Raw genomic sequence first — 14,724 nt, 5'->3', positions numbered from 1 at the left:
ACTGCAACAATAGAAGGATAAATCCAATCTCACCTAAAAACACCGATAACCCATCTGAGACTTGGACATGAAATCGACCCACTAATATTAAGGAACACAGGCCACAGGAGACACTCTAAACAATGAGTTTGGAAAGCTTCATGGAAGAAAACCAGTGATAGGCTTTTCTGTGGAATACGTGCCAGCTCCTGCTGCACACAGTGGTCAGAAGGGGACTCCATAAAGAGTGAACATTTATGTCTATCAGGATGTGGAGGAAAAAAAGAAAAGTCCAAGCACGCTGTTATTCTGTCCACTGCAAGTCCTTTGAAGCACTGACATGGTGGCCTACTGCCTTTCCAAATCCTGCCTACACATAACTTCCTAATAGACCTAAAAATGACTGATATATCACAGTATAGACAGACAGATTTTACAAACTGATATCTAGGATAGTCGCAGACAGATAAAGCATGCATGCAAAGCAAGTCTGACACGTCAAATTCACAGCATATGCAATATTGTCGTGCTGTATATGCTCAGAGAAGTTGCACAGTAAGTACCAGTCTGGCATCACACTTCTTGCACATGCATGTTTTATCTGCCCATACAGGGAAGTCTGAGTTCTCCCAGTGCATAGTGTCCTGTACATCCAGAAAGACACCTATGGCAACAGAAATACAGGCAAAACCATGCCAGGTATGCTCTTCTATTAGAAATTGCATTGTCCACATAATAACATGTATTAAACAGGACGTTCTGTACCACATGGGATTCTCAGCACTTTTGGACATTTATCTCTGTGACCACACCATGCTGTGATTGCCCAGGAGAGTGCAAAGGTCGACATTAGTGTATGTACATGAATTTGGTGGACAGAAGACACAGTGTGATTACCTAATATTTAATTAGGTTGCAACAATAGCACTACTGCCCTTATCCTTGCCATGTGAGCTCATCTACAAGGCAACATGATGACACTACTGAAGCTTTGGGACGTAGTATCAGTAACCCCTGAGACATGACAATACTGTTCCCCCCATACCACAAGGATTCTTCTAGGAATTGTGTTTATAATCACACCAAAATTAAAGTTGCAGGTCACTGATTTACCTTCTGCTCCAAACAAGGTTATCTTCGAAGCTAAACTAGGTTGCTTAAAACCTTATCCAGCCTAGTTTTATCTTCATGGATGGAAAGTCCACAGCCATTCTGGGAAAGTGTTCCACTACTCGACCACTCTCACTTCGAACTTTTGTTTTCTTATACACAACTGAAATATCTCTGGGTGCAACTTCTCGCTTTTGTCTGTCGTCCTGTTGGTGCTCATCTCAGAGAGAAGCCTTGTGCTGTCTTCCCTATAATTCCCCCTGGGAAGATGAACACTGTAATTAGATCCTGGTGTAGCCAAACCCACTTCCTCACACAGGACGTGCTCCAGGCCCAACCACCTTAGCAGCCTCCACTGACCTGGCTGCTGCTGGAGGAGCCCAAGCTGGACAGTGGGTATCCAATGTGGCCTCACAGTGCTGCACAGAGGGCACATACCTGCTGAATATATCCACAATGCAGCCCTCTAGGTGTGATGGCCAGGCCCCTTTCTGCTGGGCTACTCCCAAGCCAGTTGGTTCTCAGTCTGTAATGTTCTACAAGGACAGTCTGTCCCACATTCAGGACTTTGGACTTGGCTATGTTGACCAACACAAGGCTCTCACTGGCCCACTCCTACAGCTTGCCAAGGCTACTCTGAATGGCATCTGTGGCCTCCAGTACATCAACTGATCCCCCCAGCTTGCCATGGAGATGAGCTGAAAACTTGCTGAGGGTGCGTTCTGTCCCACCCACTGAGTGGTGAATATATCAAACAGGATTTGCTCCGCTATTGATCCCTAATCCCTCCCAATTGGGCATCAGTCAGACTTCAAACCAATGAGACACTACTCTTCAAGCCTGGTGGTACAGCCAGTTTTTCACACACATAGTCTGCCCACCCCATCCACATCTCCCCACTTATAAAGTTTTGAGGAAGCCTACCAAAAGCCTTAATAAAGACAAGCTTAAATGGCATACTCTGCTTTCCCCTTGATCACTAAGCCCAAAATCAGTGACATAGAGTCAGACACAACTGAACTTAAAGGTGTAACATTTTCCTTTTCTTCATTCATCTACAGTCTTCTAAACACCATGGCCTTTCAAATGACACAGGGGGTGAGCACATAGTAACATTGGCCAGCTCCCTCAACACTCATATGCAGGTCATCTGGTCCAGTGGACTTGTATATGCCCAGCTTGATAGAGTGGACTTTCTGTGAGTAGTCTCCTTCCCACCCTAAACCCTGAATAAGCCACAGAAGCTTGGGAGATGTGGAAAGCCCAAGCCCAAGGTGAAGGAGTCCTTCAGCCTTTTCCTTGACCTTTATGGGCAGTTCAATGACCCAATTCTGCAGCAGGCCCACATTTTCCCTTCTCTTCCTTTTGCTGCTGATTCACCTGTTGCAACTCCAGCCAACTTTTGGCTTTCCATATTCTACTCCTCTACTTAAGTATCGACCATCCTCTGTATGAAGTGATGGAATCTCAGACCAGTATAATTTGCTTATTATCTGCTGAATGCTTTCTAGAAATGCTGTTTAAGGAAGGTGGTTGTCTTTTATCCATATCTCATCTTTTGGAAGTTGCAAGCATATCCAGGTGCTTGTTCAAACATTTATTTAGCTGGTACTGTGGAAAATGCCATTGTTCTAAATTATTCTTTCTTCCTTTGTTCTTTGTTGTTAGTTGGTTTGTTTCCAGTAACCTCAAATTTGGTGCAGAAGCATAGGAAAAGGAAAAGTATACACACATCCACACCTGATAGGAGGGAATCAAATGATTAATTACCTTCATCATGCAGCTTTGTCTGCTAAACCATCTCTCCAGGAGTTTCTCTAATATTTTGTAATATTTCAGCTCTGCTGAAGCAACCTCACGTGGTTATTATCAAATAACCCAAGCCCTTAATGAGTGTTCCTTCTTATTATTCAGAATCTGGACTTTCTGACCTATCCTCCTCTAAGGCAAAATGGAGAAGAAAAAAAAAAAGAGAGAGAGAAATTAGTCAAAGTTTTATTAGTTATAGTCAGGCCATAAATGATAAATTGAAGGTTTTTTTTTCTTTTTTAACATTCCAAACCTGGAAAATGAAAGTGTTTCTTGCTGTTCAAGCATTTGTATTTAGTCTAGAATGTTCCAAGACACTTTTCTTACACTTAAAGATATCACTTGTTCAACATACTCTACATTGGTCACTTCACTGGTTGTTTTTGATAGGGAGTGATGGGTCTCTTCAGTTTTCTAAACTGCCAAAATAACTAAGAAGTGTTTCTGCAACACTTTTCAATTAAAGATGTGGCTGTCTATAATAGGAAGTTGTTTGAATTACAATAATGTCAGAATTGTACACATTCTGAATAGTTATGTATCATGCCTCTAATTCAGTAACTTGGCTGATATTACAACAACTGTATGTAAGTTTGCCAAAATTTGTCTTTAAAATTCCTCTTCTGAGTGTTTTTGTCACCTGTTACAGCTGAATTGTTGCATTTATTCTCTACTTTTGGGAAACTTTGAAGATGCTTGAATATGATGAATGCATACTTATGTTATTATAATAGAGTCATCTGTCACAAGTGTATTTACCAGTTCATTTGTCTAATTGCTCAAAAAGCTGCACACTTATTTGGATTATTAAATCTGCCTTCTCTCATATGGGTGTGGAATAGAATCAGGATCCAAATCAGGGCTTAGCTGATGGAAGACTGATAAAACATGGTGCCATTACCCCTTTCCTGAGTCTCTATTTCCTTACTGCAGCACAGAGAGGAAAGTCTGCTAGCCACAGATCTATCTCTCAAGATCCTCTCCTGGTGACTAGGAAAAGCCTAGGAGAAGGAAAAGCTCTTCCCTATGACTAGGAAAGCCAGAGGTGACAAAGGAGGACAGTAGCAGAAACTGCTCCAGGAACTTTAAACACGCACATGGGCTAAGATCTGGCTGAGGCATGCTCTTCACATGTGGGATTCTGAATCATTCCCCTTCTACACCCTTCTGTCACCTGGGATCCCAAGAAACTTTCAGATGTCTCATCCCAGCTCCCCCTGGCACAGGAGCCAGGGGCTGTACCATCCCAACAATACTGAGTTTCTTCCTCCAGCTCTTTGCATTTGTGCTGGGATATCTCCTCCCAGAAGGAAGGAGAATATGTGTATGAGGGGTGTGTGAGGGGGAGAACTTTCAATAAAATTAATATGTACCTCTTAAAGGTTATCTTTTAGGTTCTTTTCAGCCCCGAACACTACTTTTACTCCTTGAGAGTATTTAATTGAAATGCAAGGGGGAAACTGCAACCTGTGAGACCCTTTTCTACCACAGCTGGGTATACAGAGCCACTTGCTCATATGACATTGCCCAGCTACAGGAAAGGGATTCTGCATTTCTTATATCACAGACATACTCTACACAGATTCATCAAGACAGACACTAGTGTGTGGGAGCAGCAGGGCACATGCAGGTAGCAAAAGCAGTGACTGACTAGGGAAGGCCAGGCTCTGCAGGCGGTGTGAGAGCAGTGTGGCAGGGCCAGCAGCTGGAAGGACAGTGGCACCAACTGGTACAGCAGGAAGGGGTTTCTACCTCCCCATTCCGCCCTGAACACTGTGGCACGGGGCAGGAAAGGATGATGAGCAACTTTACCTTCCTGAAACCTAGTCTTGATCTTTAGAGTTCACTTTCAGGTGCCTTCACAGGGTCTGTGCTGCTCTCTGTAGTGTTCCTGTCATCTTTACCCAAACTTTTGAATTACAGATTCAGTGATGACATCCGGGAGGACCAAGGAAGAACTCAGGAATGCTGAAAAGATAAAGCAGTGGAGATGAGAGGATAAACAGCAGTGGTGAAGTGGCTAAAACACAAGCATTGTCTTCTCCAGCAACAGTGGGTGAACTAAAGAACACAAAATCAACATTTTCCTCTCCAGAAGACCAATATTGAATTTACCCCTACAGCCACACCTGGGCAGAGGTCAACAACAAAGCTCTTTCCAACCTCTCCCTCCAGTGTAAGAGCGCTTTGGCTGTTATCAGCCAAATACCTTCTAAGACCTCTAAACAGGGCCAGGGTATCTACTTCAACTGGCCAGGCCCCTGCATGGTCTCATCTTCTCCTCTGTTTTCAATTCTTTCATGGATTTTGTCCCTTCACAGACTTCTCCACTGGTCTTGGGCCTGTGGTCTCCCTCAGTTAGAGTTCTTCAAAGTTCCACTCGAAAGAAAGTGCTATTGTCCAAACTTTCTAGTTTAACCTAAGTTGGTGCTCCTAAAACCTCAGCTTCTAAAGGGGAAGATGATTAGATGTTAATCTCAGCTTTCATTGAGAAAAAAAAAAAAGTGTTGTTATTTCCCTTTGGGTTTTGGAGAAAAGCTTGAGCATACCAAAGATAAAAATTACAGGCTCTAAATCAAGTAATGTACAATGTATTATTTCAAGATGCTATTTTTAAAGATGAAGACTTCACTCGTCTCATGACTTTTGACCAGAGACTTGGCTCAGGTTTTGAGTTTGCCTTCCATCACACAGGAAGGACAGCAGGGAGACCTCAAAGCAGAGTCCAGGACCCCAAAATTCCCAGCGTCTTCCAATAGCCTGTCCTGACAAATGTGCCCCAATTCTCAACATTCCTGAAAGATCTACAGCAAAACTGCCATTTCCCCCCTCTTTCCATGCCCGTGCACGCAGTGACCGGGACAGACAAGACCAGCAGTGGGTCTGAAATCCTCCAGTAACCAACCTGGGCAACACCAGGAGGTGACTTCATTGAGCATTTCCCTTTCTTTTAAAAAATGCAAACACAGAATCATGAGTTGGAAGGGACCCTAAAATCATCTAGTCCCAAGCCCCTCAGCCATGGGCTGGGGCACCTCCCACTTGATCAGGCTGCTCAAGGCCTTATCCAACCTGTCTTTGAGCACTTCCAGGGCTGGGGCATCCACAACCTCCCTGGGCAACCTGTGCCAGTGTCTCACCACCCTCACCCTTAGGAACACCTAACCTAAATGTCCCCTCTTTCAATTTGTACCCATTTCTCGCCGTCCAAATTGCACCAGGAAATCATCCGCTGCCAGAAAGTGCCCGGTCACCTGCCCCGGGTGTGACAGGGACAGCCGGTCCCACCGGGACACGTCGGGGCGGTGGGCGCCCCCCGCGCCTCCTGCCAGCCCACCTTCGCACCTCTCCCGCCCCAGGGCCGCCGGGCGCGGGGACACGCCGGGCACACGCCCGGGACCCCCGGAACCCCCTCGGGCACGACGCCCACGGCCCCCACAGGCGCCGGGGGACCCTGGGCGGGCGGGCGGCCACCCGGGCGCTGCCGGAGGGGCGTCCCCGTGCCCCTCGGGAGCCGCCCCGCCACCGCCCCCCGGCAGCCGTGGGGCCGTGCCCACCGCGGCCCCGGGCGGCGGAAGTGTGTGTAGGGGGCAGTGCAGGAATTTCCTGTGACGTCCCGGTCCGGACTCCATTAGGTGCAGCTGGGCTGAGAGGAGACAAACCCGGCGGGCAGCGAGTGGAGCGGGCCGGGCGCCTGGGGCTGCCGGGCGGGGGCTCAGGGCAGCGGCGGCCGCCATCGCCAGAGGGAGCCCCGAGCGGGCGGCGGCGCTGCCTCCGGGACCCCCGGCGGGCGCAGGGCCCCGCTCCGCCTCCCCTCGCCCCCGCCGCCTCCCCCTCCTCGCCCCCCCGGCTTCCCACCACGGCCGCTCTCGGCGAGGAAACTCTGGCCTCCGCTTCCTCCTCCTCCGACTCGGACACCGGCGGAGCCTCCCCGCCCCCGCGGAAGAAAGCCCGGGCCTCCCCGGCGGCGGCGGTGGAGGGAGCAGGAGAGCCCGGGGCGTCCGCGGGCAGAGCAGGCCTCACCTCGTCCCAGTCCCCCTCGCTGCCCGCCGGGCTCGCCCCCACCGCCGCCCCGCTCAGAGGCAGCAGCAGCAGCGGCGGCATCGCCAGCAGCGCCATGCAGGCCAACGGGGCGGGAGGGGGCCAGCAGCAGCAGCAGCAGCCGCCGCCGCAGGGCCCGGAGCTGGGCTGCCTGGGCGCCCAGAACGGCGAGGCCTCGGCGGGCACGGCCGCCGGCGACCAGCTGGCCCACGCCAACGGGCTGCTGCCCTCGGCCAACAGCGGCGGCCCCGGCGGCGGCAGCCCCGGCGGGCTCGGCGTCAACAACGGGGTGCCCGCCGCCGGGGGGCCTGGCCCGGCCGCCGCCGAGCTGGGGGGGAGCGGCGGCGGCGGCAGCGCCCTGAAGAAGAAGAAGCGGCTCTCGCAGTCCGACGAGGACGTGATCCGGCTGATCGGGCAGCACCTGCACGGGCTGGGGCTCAAGTAAGTGGCCGCGGTGGGCGAGGGACAGCGCGGCTGGAGCGGCGGGGGGAAGGCTCCTTCCGTCCTTCCTTCCTTCCTTGGCCGGGGCGCCCCGACCGACCGAAGGGTCCCTCCGGGGCCGGGGGAGTCCCGCACACACGCCCCCCGTCCCCCCCTGTGTTCGCGGGGAGGGTCCGGCGCGGGGTCCCCGCGAAGGATGGGCTGCTCAGAGCGGGGAGCAGAGGCGAAGGGAAGGAAAAGGGACCTCCGGAGCGGGGGTTGGTGGCCAGAGCTGCCCTGTCGCAGCTTGGTAGTCCCCAAAGAGGGGAGAGCAGTGCCCGGGTGTGAGGCAGAGCCGTGGGGCAGGCCCGCTCCTGGGAAAAATGGAGCCGGAGATGTGTTTTCCAAGCCTGGGCCGGTGTCTTTGCGAAGGGGCAGGACGGGAGCTTTCCCTGCCAGGAATGGCAATATGGAAGTCGAGTTGCACACCGATAAGGGTAGATCAATACAAATGTGTCAGTGGGGGAGAAGTTATCTAGTAAACATAATGGAGCCCGCAGCTGGGCGTGGGGGGGCGGCTTTTCGCAGATGAGCTCCAAGATTTGGCTTGTCAGCTCGCAGGAAGCGAGCACAAAGTAAACTGCCACTTAAAGAGGCTGTTTGGTCTCACTCTGAAAACCTTTGGCCCTCTAAATGGTGAAGGCCTCTGTAGATTTGTGCTGGACACGTGTTCTTGGTAATAATCTCACTTGTAAACAACAAACGAATATGTTGGCCCTTTCTTAAAATCAGAATAGGGAGAATAATTTCCCAGTGGAGTAAGGGAAGTCTTAAGTATTTAATTACAACACTCAATTTGTGAGTAAAACTAAACCTAGTATATCATAATTTTGGAAGGAGGCTAGAAAAGTCCTGTAAAGTGTTTATGTAGCTACCACAAAAGAAGTCTTCAAAACAGTGTGGATGGGTCTGCTGTAAAGAACTTACCAAGTAAAATAAATTGCCTCTGACACAAGAGGCAAGTTTACAGCAGCAGACAACTCGTGACTATTCATAGACGACACCACAGTAAATAAGCTATTTTTAGTATAAAAGGGGGAGGGCTACAGGTTCATGAGTTTGTTTATTTTTTTTTAAGGAGCCAGTCTTTTAAGATGTAAGGAAGAAGAAAAAATCAGGCCTGTGACAGATGTCGTAGCTCTCTGTGTTCTTTTATGGGGGGAGGCAGGGAGGGGGCCAGGGATAGCAGCCAATAGCTAACAGCTTTCTAGTTTGTATCTTCCTTCATGAGGTTTATCTTCTGTGCAGGGATGGCTGTGGTGGCTGGTAAGTCACAGACTTCATGGTACTTCAGCGAAGCTTTCAAGCTCATTGACAACTTGCTTTAGGTAGAGGTAGCTGTTTACCTGTCTCAGACAACTGACATCCTCTCTCTGAACAAGCATCTAAATCTGGTCATAGTATTCTTGTTTTCTTAAATTGACTTTAAAATATAGTAAACTGTTATCATAGCAGGTGGTGTATTTGTGAGGGTAAAACTGGTCGGGTTTTTTTACACTGTATCTCTCCTGCAGCCAGACTGTTGATCTCCTCATGCAAGAGTCAGGATGTCGTTTAGAACATCCTTCTGCTACCAAATTCCGCAATCATGTCATGGAAGGAGAATGGGATAAGGTAACGTAGGGCTTATAGGACTGTATTAACCACTGTTTAAATTTATAGTATCTGTGAGAGAATTCAAAATCCACCCTCCTTATATACTTTTTTTTTTTCTTATGCCGATTTCTGCAGGCTGAGAACGACCTGAATGAACTTAAGGCCTTAGTGCATTCTCCGCATGCAATTGTGGTAAGAGGCACACTTGAACTCTTTCAGAGCTGTGTAGTTGAACTAATTGTAGTGGTGTAATCTCTCACTATGGAGTTGGTTGTCCATAGTTCTTGTTTTCTTTTTTTGTTTACTTTAAGCTACTTGCATGCTATCTCAAACGTCATACTAATCTGAACTTTTTTTATTCTGTTGTAGAATGTGAGATAGGCAGCCCAAAACTATTGGGGCTAAGATCTAGTGTACTGAATGTTTAAACTCTGTTAAACATACCTAACTGATAAAATATAAATTCTGTCACTGCCCTAAAATAGGTCAGTTTCTGTAGAAACTGCCTATGTTGAATACTAATTTGAATACTTGAAATACTTCTCACAATCTCTGTGTTTTTAGGAGTTAAGTTTTCTTGAGGGAAGAGAAGTTTAGAAATAAAATGCAGTAATACTAATGTGGAGTTGGCTTTGTAATAGCACATTACAAGAATATAGAGGCTGCTATAGACCATGAACAATACTGTTGCTTTTCCAGATGGCTTTTAAAGAGCAAATGCATTTGTATTGCTGTTTGGGATTTTATTTACAGCTTTTTCTCTTTGGCTGGCTTTTTTTTTCTTTTTTTAAAAAAGATAAATCTAGAAATAGAAGGTTGGTGGATCCTGTGACTTAACAATTACGATATGTGTTGTTATGATTTCAGTTGCTTTGAGTGAAGTGTTTCTTGTTTTGATTTTTGTATCTCAAGATGAAAATCATTACTTGGCTCTTAAAACAGCTTGTTCTGTTGTGTTTAAACGTTTATTTTAATGAAATGAAGTTAGAACAGCTAAGGTCACTTAGGAAGAAAACAGTAGCAAGTCTTTTTGAAGTGTCTGTGACTGTAAACAATGAGGAATCAGCTGATGGCTGCTTAGTTCCACTTCTAGCTGATTCATTTGTTGTCAAGACAATTTCCTGTCTGGTGGGGGAGGGAGAGAAAGAGAGAACAGGAAGTGAAGTAGGAAAACAGATGTTTAACAAAACATCAGAGGGTACTTGACAGAAGTTTGCCCTCTTTTCTATTAATTCGGTCAAAGCTTAGCACCTCCTAATTAGACCAGTACTTTCTCTTTTCTCAGACTTGAAGTAGTTTAGAATATTGCATGCAGCTTCCAATTGTTTGTGCAGACTGAAATCATGAAGCTGCTGTATGTGAGTATGAATGGTCATTTGGAACAGATTTTCTCATGTTTCTGACATGTGAAGCTATGAAGTTTATCTGTAGAATTAGTGTTTTGCATGTCTGTGAGTCGAGATTTAACTGAGTACCAGCACTGTACTTTTTGGATAACTGAATTTGAGGAAAAAGGGTATGTTTTCCTTCTGTTGTTTTGGAGGGCTCTGAAAGTGTGCTCTTCTTTAGTGTTGATGTCTAACTGCTTCCAGAAAACCTGATGCAATAAAAATACTTGGTTTAAACTGAACTTTACCTGAACTAAATATTAACTGGGTTGTTTTTTTTAAAGTTTTTCTCCTTTATATAAACTTCATATAATTTAAAACAGGTAACAGTTTTAAATATCTTACACGTGTGTGTGTTAGTAAGACAACATGACTCGCAAGGTTAAGTTGAGCTCGTGTGCATTCCATTGTGTGCACTCTGCCTCCCTCCCTCTCCAGCTTTTTTGTGCATGGTTGAGGTTGGGGAGGTATTAGTGTAATCAGCAGCTGGAAGACTAATGAAAGACCCTCAGGTTAAGGTAAGGAGGGATGCTTTGTGCTGTGTAGGTAATCTGAGTGCAGTCAAGTCAGAGCTAATGAAGGTGATAAATGTGTTGATCAGGGAAAGTCCAAGCAAGATGCTGCTGCAGGTAACTCTAAAACAGAAAATTAGATTTTGTGCTTCCTGACTCCTGACTTGTGACTCACACTGTATGACTAGATGTTTCAAAATGTGTGCATACAAGAAGAATGGGTGCCTAAAAGTTTAGATGACACAGAGTATTTAACAAAGTAGGGTGTGTGTTTCGTGGTTTGGTTTTGGTTTGTGGTTTGGTTGGCTTTTTTTTTCCCCATATGGTTAATGTGACCTGGACAAAATGACCAGGATAAATAGCTGCTTTTGAAATGTCTGGTCAGTGAAGGGGATACGTGTGTATTTTAAAAATTCTACTCGTGTTTTATTTTATGATTTCTGCAAAGTGCTCTAAGTTCTACAGGTGAAAACACTAAACACGAAATGGCTGATCTCAATTTTTAAACCTTTGATGCAGTGTGTTGGTATGGGGGGTGTGTGGTAGCACACAGGATAGTTTTCTGTGTGTATTTGTGTCAACACAACTGTGTGTTATTTAGTATGTGATTAGTCATGTTTACTTTTCCAGTATATAAGATACAGATGTCTTGAGACAATCTGTAGGAAAACTTTAGTTGGATCAAGCATGATGTTTTTCCTTGAGTAATGCTTAGAAAATGTCAACTTCAAGCTAGCCTGAGGTTTTGCTTATTTTAGGGCTACTCAAGCATATTATGGCATCTATCTTGGGTAACTTATTGAACCTAGGAAGAAACCTGGAGATTATTCCTTTACAGTCATCTAGAATATACTTTCAAATTGTCCTCTTTACTTGTTCTGGAGGTATACAGTCTGCAGCAGGCAATACAATAAAAAAAATGTTATTTATATCAATATATAAATATTGAGCAAAGTGCTCCACCTACCTGTATGGTGTCCCTCTTGCTACAAGCATTAAGGGCAGTTCCCTGTTGGAATTAATTACTCTTCATGTGGCAGGACTTGGTATGTCTGAAGCCTCATTAAATTCCTTTCTATATTCTGTAGATCAGAATATTTTCTGCCCTTTACGTATCAAATCTTACATATGAGTTTTGGGCTGGCTTTAAGTGCTTTCATCAGTGTTTTAGAAGACTATCAAATGTAATAGACTACAGGATAATGAAAATTGAAGTCTTAGTTCTGCAGGCTGTAAGTAGATAGCTACTATGTTTGTTTTGAAACATCAGCTAATAATTTCAGCATTTCTTTTAGTTACCTGTTTAACTTCAAAGAACAGTTGTTTCAGCAACGTTTACTTACTTACTTTGGACTCTTAGTATGGTAATAAAACTGTGGTGGAGCTTGTTAAAATATGCAGGTCAGAAATGACACCAAAATCTAATCCTAAACTTAGGTTATCATGCATTTTGATCATTAAACTCCTGAAGACTCGCTACTGTAACCAGTGATCAAAATGGCCTAATTTCTTGACTGTGATAGTGTGTTTGTCCTGTTATCTTCCAGTTGTGTTTGCTGAGGTTTTCACCTTTGGTTACCTAGTGCTGGTGAATTGTGGTGCATGCCAGACTTCCTAGAATTTAAGATCCTGGAAGGGGTTTTCCTACTAACAGTTAGGAAAATGAAGGAGTGCAGTACTACGTATTCCTATTAGTAATCAAAGGCTACATTTTGAAGAAAGCAAGATGCTAATAGTACATAGATTAAAACAAACAAACACCGACTCCCCTGTAAATCTGTTAACTCTGTTTTGCCCCAGGGTAATCAGAGTTCAACCTACACTTAAATACTATCTTGTCAAAACAACAGAGTAATGCACTTTATCCTCATCCTCTCTTAGATTTGAAAGGCAGGATGAGGTAGTAATAACTGAGCAAAACCAGCCAGACTGCAGTGCTGAAACTGTTGTATGGACTCTTCCATGGATCCTTCAAGGTGAAGAGTCTTTTCTATAAGCTAAGCAATGGTGGTGTCTGAATAGTAAAAATGTAATGGTGTTGAATTTCCATTGCAAACGCTGAGGTGATAATGGTATGATTTTGATTGTGATAATCTTGATTCCCCTTCTTTGTAAGGCAGCTAGAGAATATGGAGAAAAAATAAGCTGCTCTTGTGAATGCATTGCAGCAGATGAGTTTTATACTCACTCTATTCCACTTAAATAGTGGAGTTTGTGCTTTTTACAGTTGCAAGTGTTATAAACAGTTCTCTTTTCTTCTAGAAGAGGTTGTTTGGGCTCTAGAAGAGGTGATTTACTCAAAATGGTCTCGGATATTGTGAGAAGGTGGTGTTGGGAAGAAATTAACAATACTCTTAGTAGGGCATAAAGTAGTTGAGAGAAAATGAGGATAAAATTCAGTTGTTCGGTGAACACTCTTTGTCAGTAAAGTCACTAGTTGCACAGAAATAAGAAGTAGGAGGCAGTGAGTGTCCTGATTTAAAAAATGACTGGAAATTTGGTGTCACTGGAGTGTGACTTCTGCCTTAAGGAAATTCATGCCATTGTTTGAGTATGCTGTAGGGCAAGTTTTGGAGCAGTTATCAAAACAGCTTGGCGTACCAATTTAACTTCCCTATCCACACTTTATTCCCTGCCTTTTGCTGTAAATAAATTACAATTTCAAACTGCTTATCTTTTATTCTAATTTACCATTATGGCAACAATAGATTCCTGCATGAAGTGTGTAGTACTGTGTTGTTCTGGAGGCCTTTATATTCCTGATATGCCGAAGTCACATATGGCACTGACTTTTTTTTTTTTTTTTTAAACTATACTTTCTAACCCAAAACTGAAATGACACTTCTGTGGATAACTTGGCTACAGTATTCTGCGTGGTAGTATTCCATGGAGTTGTTGGGACTGGTGTTATAAAACCTGTGTTTTGATGTTTTCTGCTCTTTATACTTTTTCCTCTAACAAAATGAAATTAATGTGCCAAGTTAGGCAGAGAGGGAGAAAGAATAATTAGATGCAGATAATGTAGGCTATCACATTTAATGGCAATATTATATACATTTAATAACTATTATATGCAGTGAATGGAGAAGGAAGAGGTGGAGGGATTATAGTTTTTATTACAAACTGGAAGTGTCAGGCTGTTTTTTATCTGGTGTTGATCATCAGTGTGAGGTGACCAAGAGGAGTGAAATACAGTATGAGACTGCTACCTGAGCATCTCCAGGCATCCCAGTGAGCATGTGCACAGCTGGTAGAGGAAACTCTTATCCCTCCTGCTGCTGGTAGATAAGCAAACAGCGTGAGCTCTGCTGGCCTACTGCATGGAGCCAACCACTGCTGAGGTTGTAAATAATTGGGATATCTTTCTTTTGGTTTTTCACGTGTCAGAACATCAAAAAGTGTTGTCTCACTTGGAAAAACTGGACAGTGATGGTCTAACAATTCCAAATTCAAATGAACTAAGGAGCTGGATAGGGAACGTAATAAGGGTTTGCCTGTCACGTACAGGACAGCAGAGCACTACAGACATGTTTGAACATAAATCATCTTTACTGTGACATGTTTTATTCTTCCCAAAGCTGTGTGGTAAGTTAATAGCACTGTATGTGGAAACTTCCTTCTTTTGAAGAGCTGTGGAAACGAAAATGCTTTATGTTTTCACGTTGGATTTTACATCTAGTAAGCCTTAAACTTTCATGTGAGCTTTAACAGGACAGGAACATCTTAAACTTCCCAATTATCCCTCTGCTTAAGGAGGCAGGCAGTGTGTTTGAAACAAAGTAAACATTGACCAAATATGAGCATGAAAA

General features: G+C 44.8%; 1 protein-coding gene and 1 long non-coding RNA gene across 4 annotated transcripts in view; one reads left to right on the top strand and one right to left on the bottom strand.

Annotated features, from left to right (window-relative positions):
- LOC127469294 (uncharacterized) overlaps positions 1–6,394 on the bottom strand; it is a 32,864-nt gene extending 26,470 nt beyond the window's left edge. Inside the window, exons 1-4 of one of the 3 annotated variants that reach the window (XR_007903922.1) lie at positions 6,092–6,394; positions 4,711–4,866; positions 2,860–3,030; positions 1,093–1,349 (exon numbers count right to left, since the gene is read on the bottom strand). This is a non-coding gene — a long non-coding RNA (uncharacterized LOC127469294). The other 2 variants (XR_007903923.1, XR_007903921.1) reach the window with 2 other exon arrangements.
- A 126-nt stretch (positions 6,395–6,520) lies between these two features.
- Positions 6,521–14,724, top strand: part of WDR26 (WD repeat domain 26) — a 32,575-nt gene continuing 24,371 nt past the window's right edge. The window contains exons 1-3 of the mRNA XM_051783401.1: positions 6,521–7,380; positions 8,934–9,033; positions 9,151–9,207. Of these exons, the coding sequence (XP_051639361.1) occupies positions 7,016–7,380; positions 8,934–9,033; positions 9,151–9,207 (522 nt within the window). The 5' untranslated portion in view covers positions 6,521–7,015. The remainder of the gene's footprint in view (positions 7,381–8,933; positions 9,034–9,150; positions 9,208–14,724) is intronic.

Source organism: Manacus candei, unplaced genomic scaffold (genome assembly GCF_025592945.1).
Source record: "Manacus candei isolate 608988 ecotype Guabito, Panama unplaced genomic scaffold, ASM2559294v1 h1tg000017l, whole genome shotgun sequence".
Classification (NCBI taxonomy): Eukaryota; Metazoa; Chordata; class Aves; order Passeriformes; family Pipridae; genus Manacus; species Manacus candei.
The sequence above is the reverse complement of the archived record's forward strand: the minus strand, read 5'-3'. Positions and strand labels throughout refer to the sequence as shown.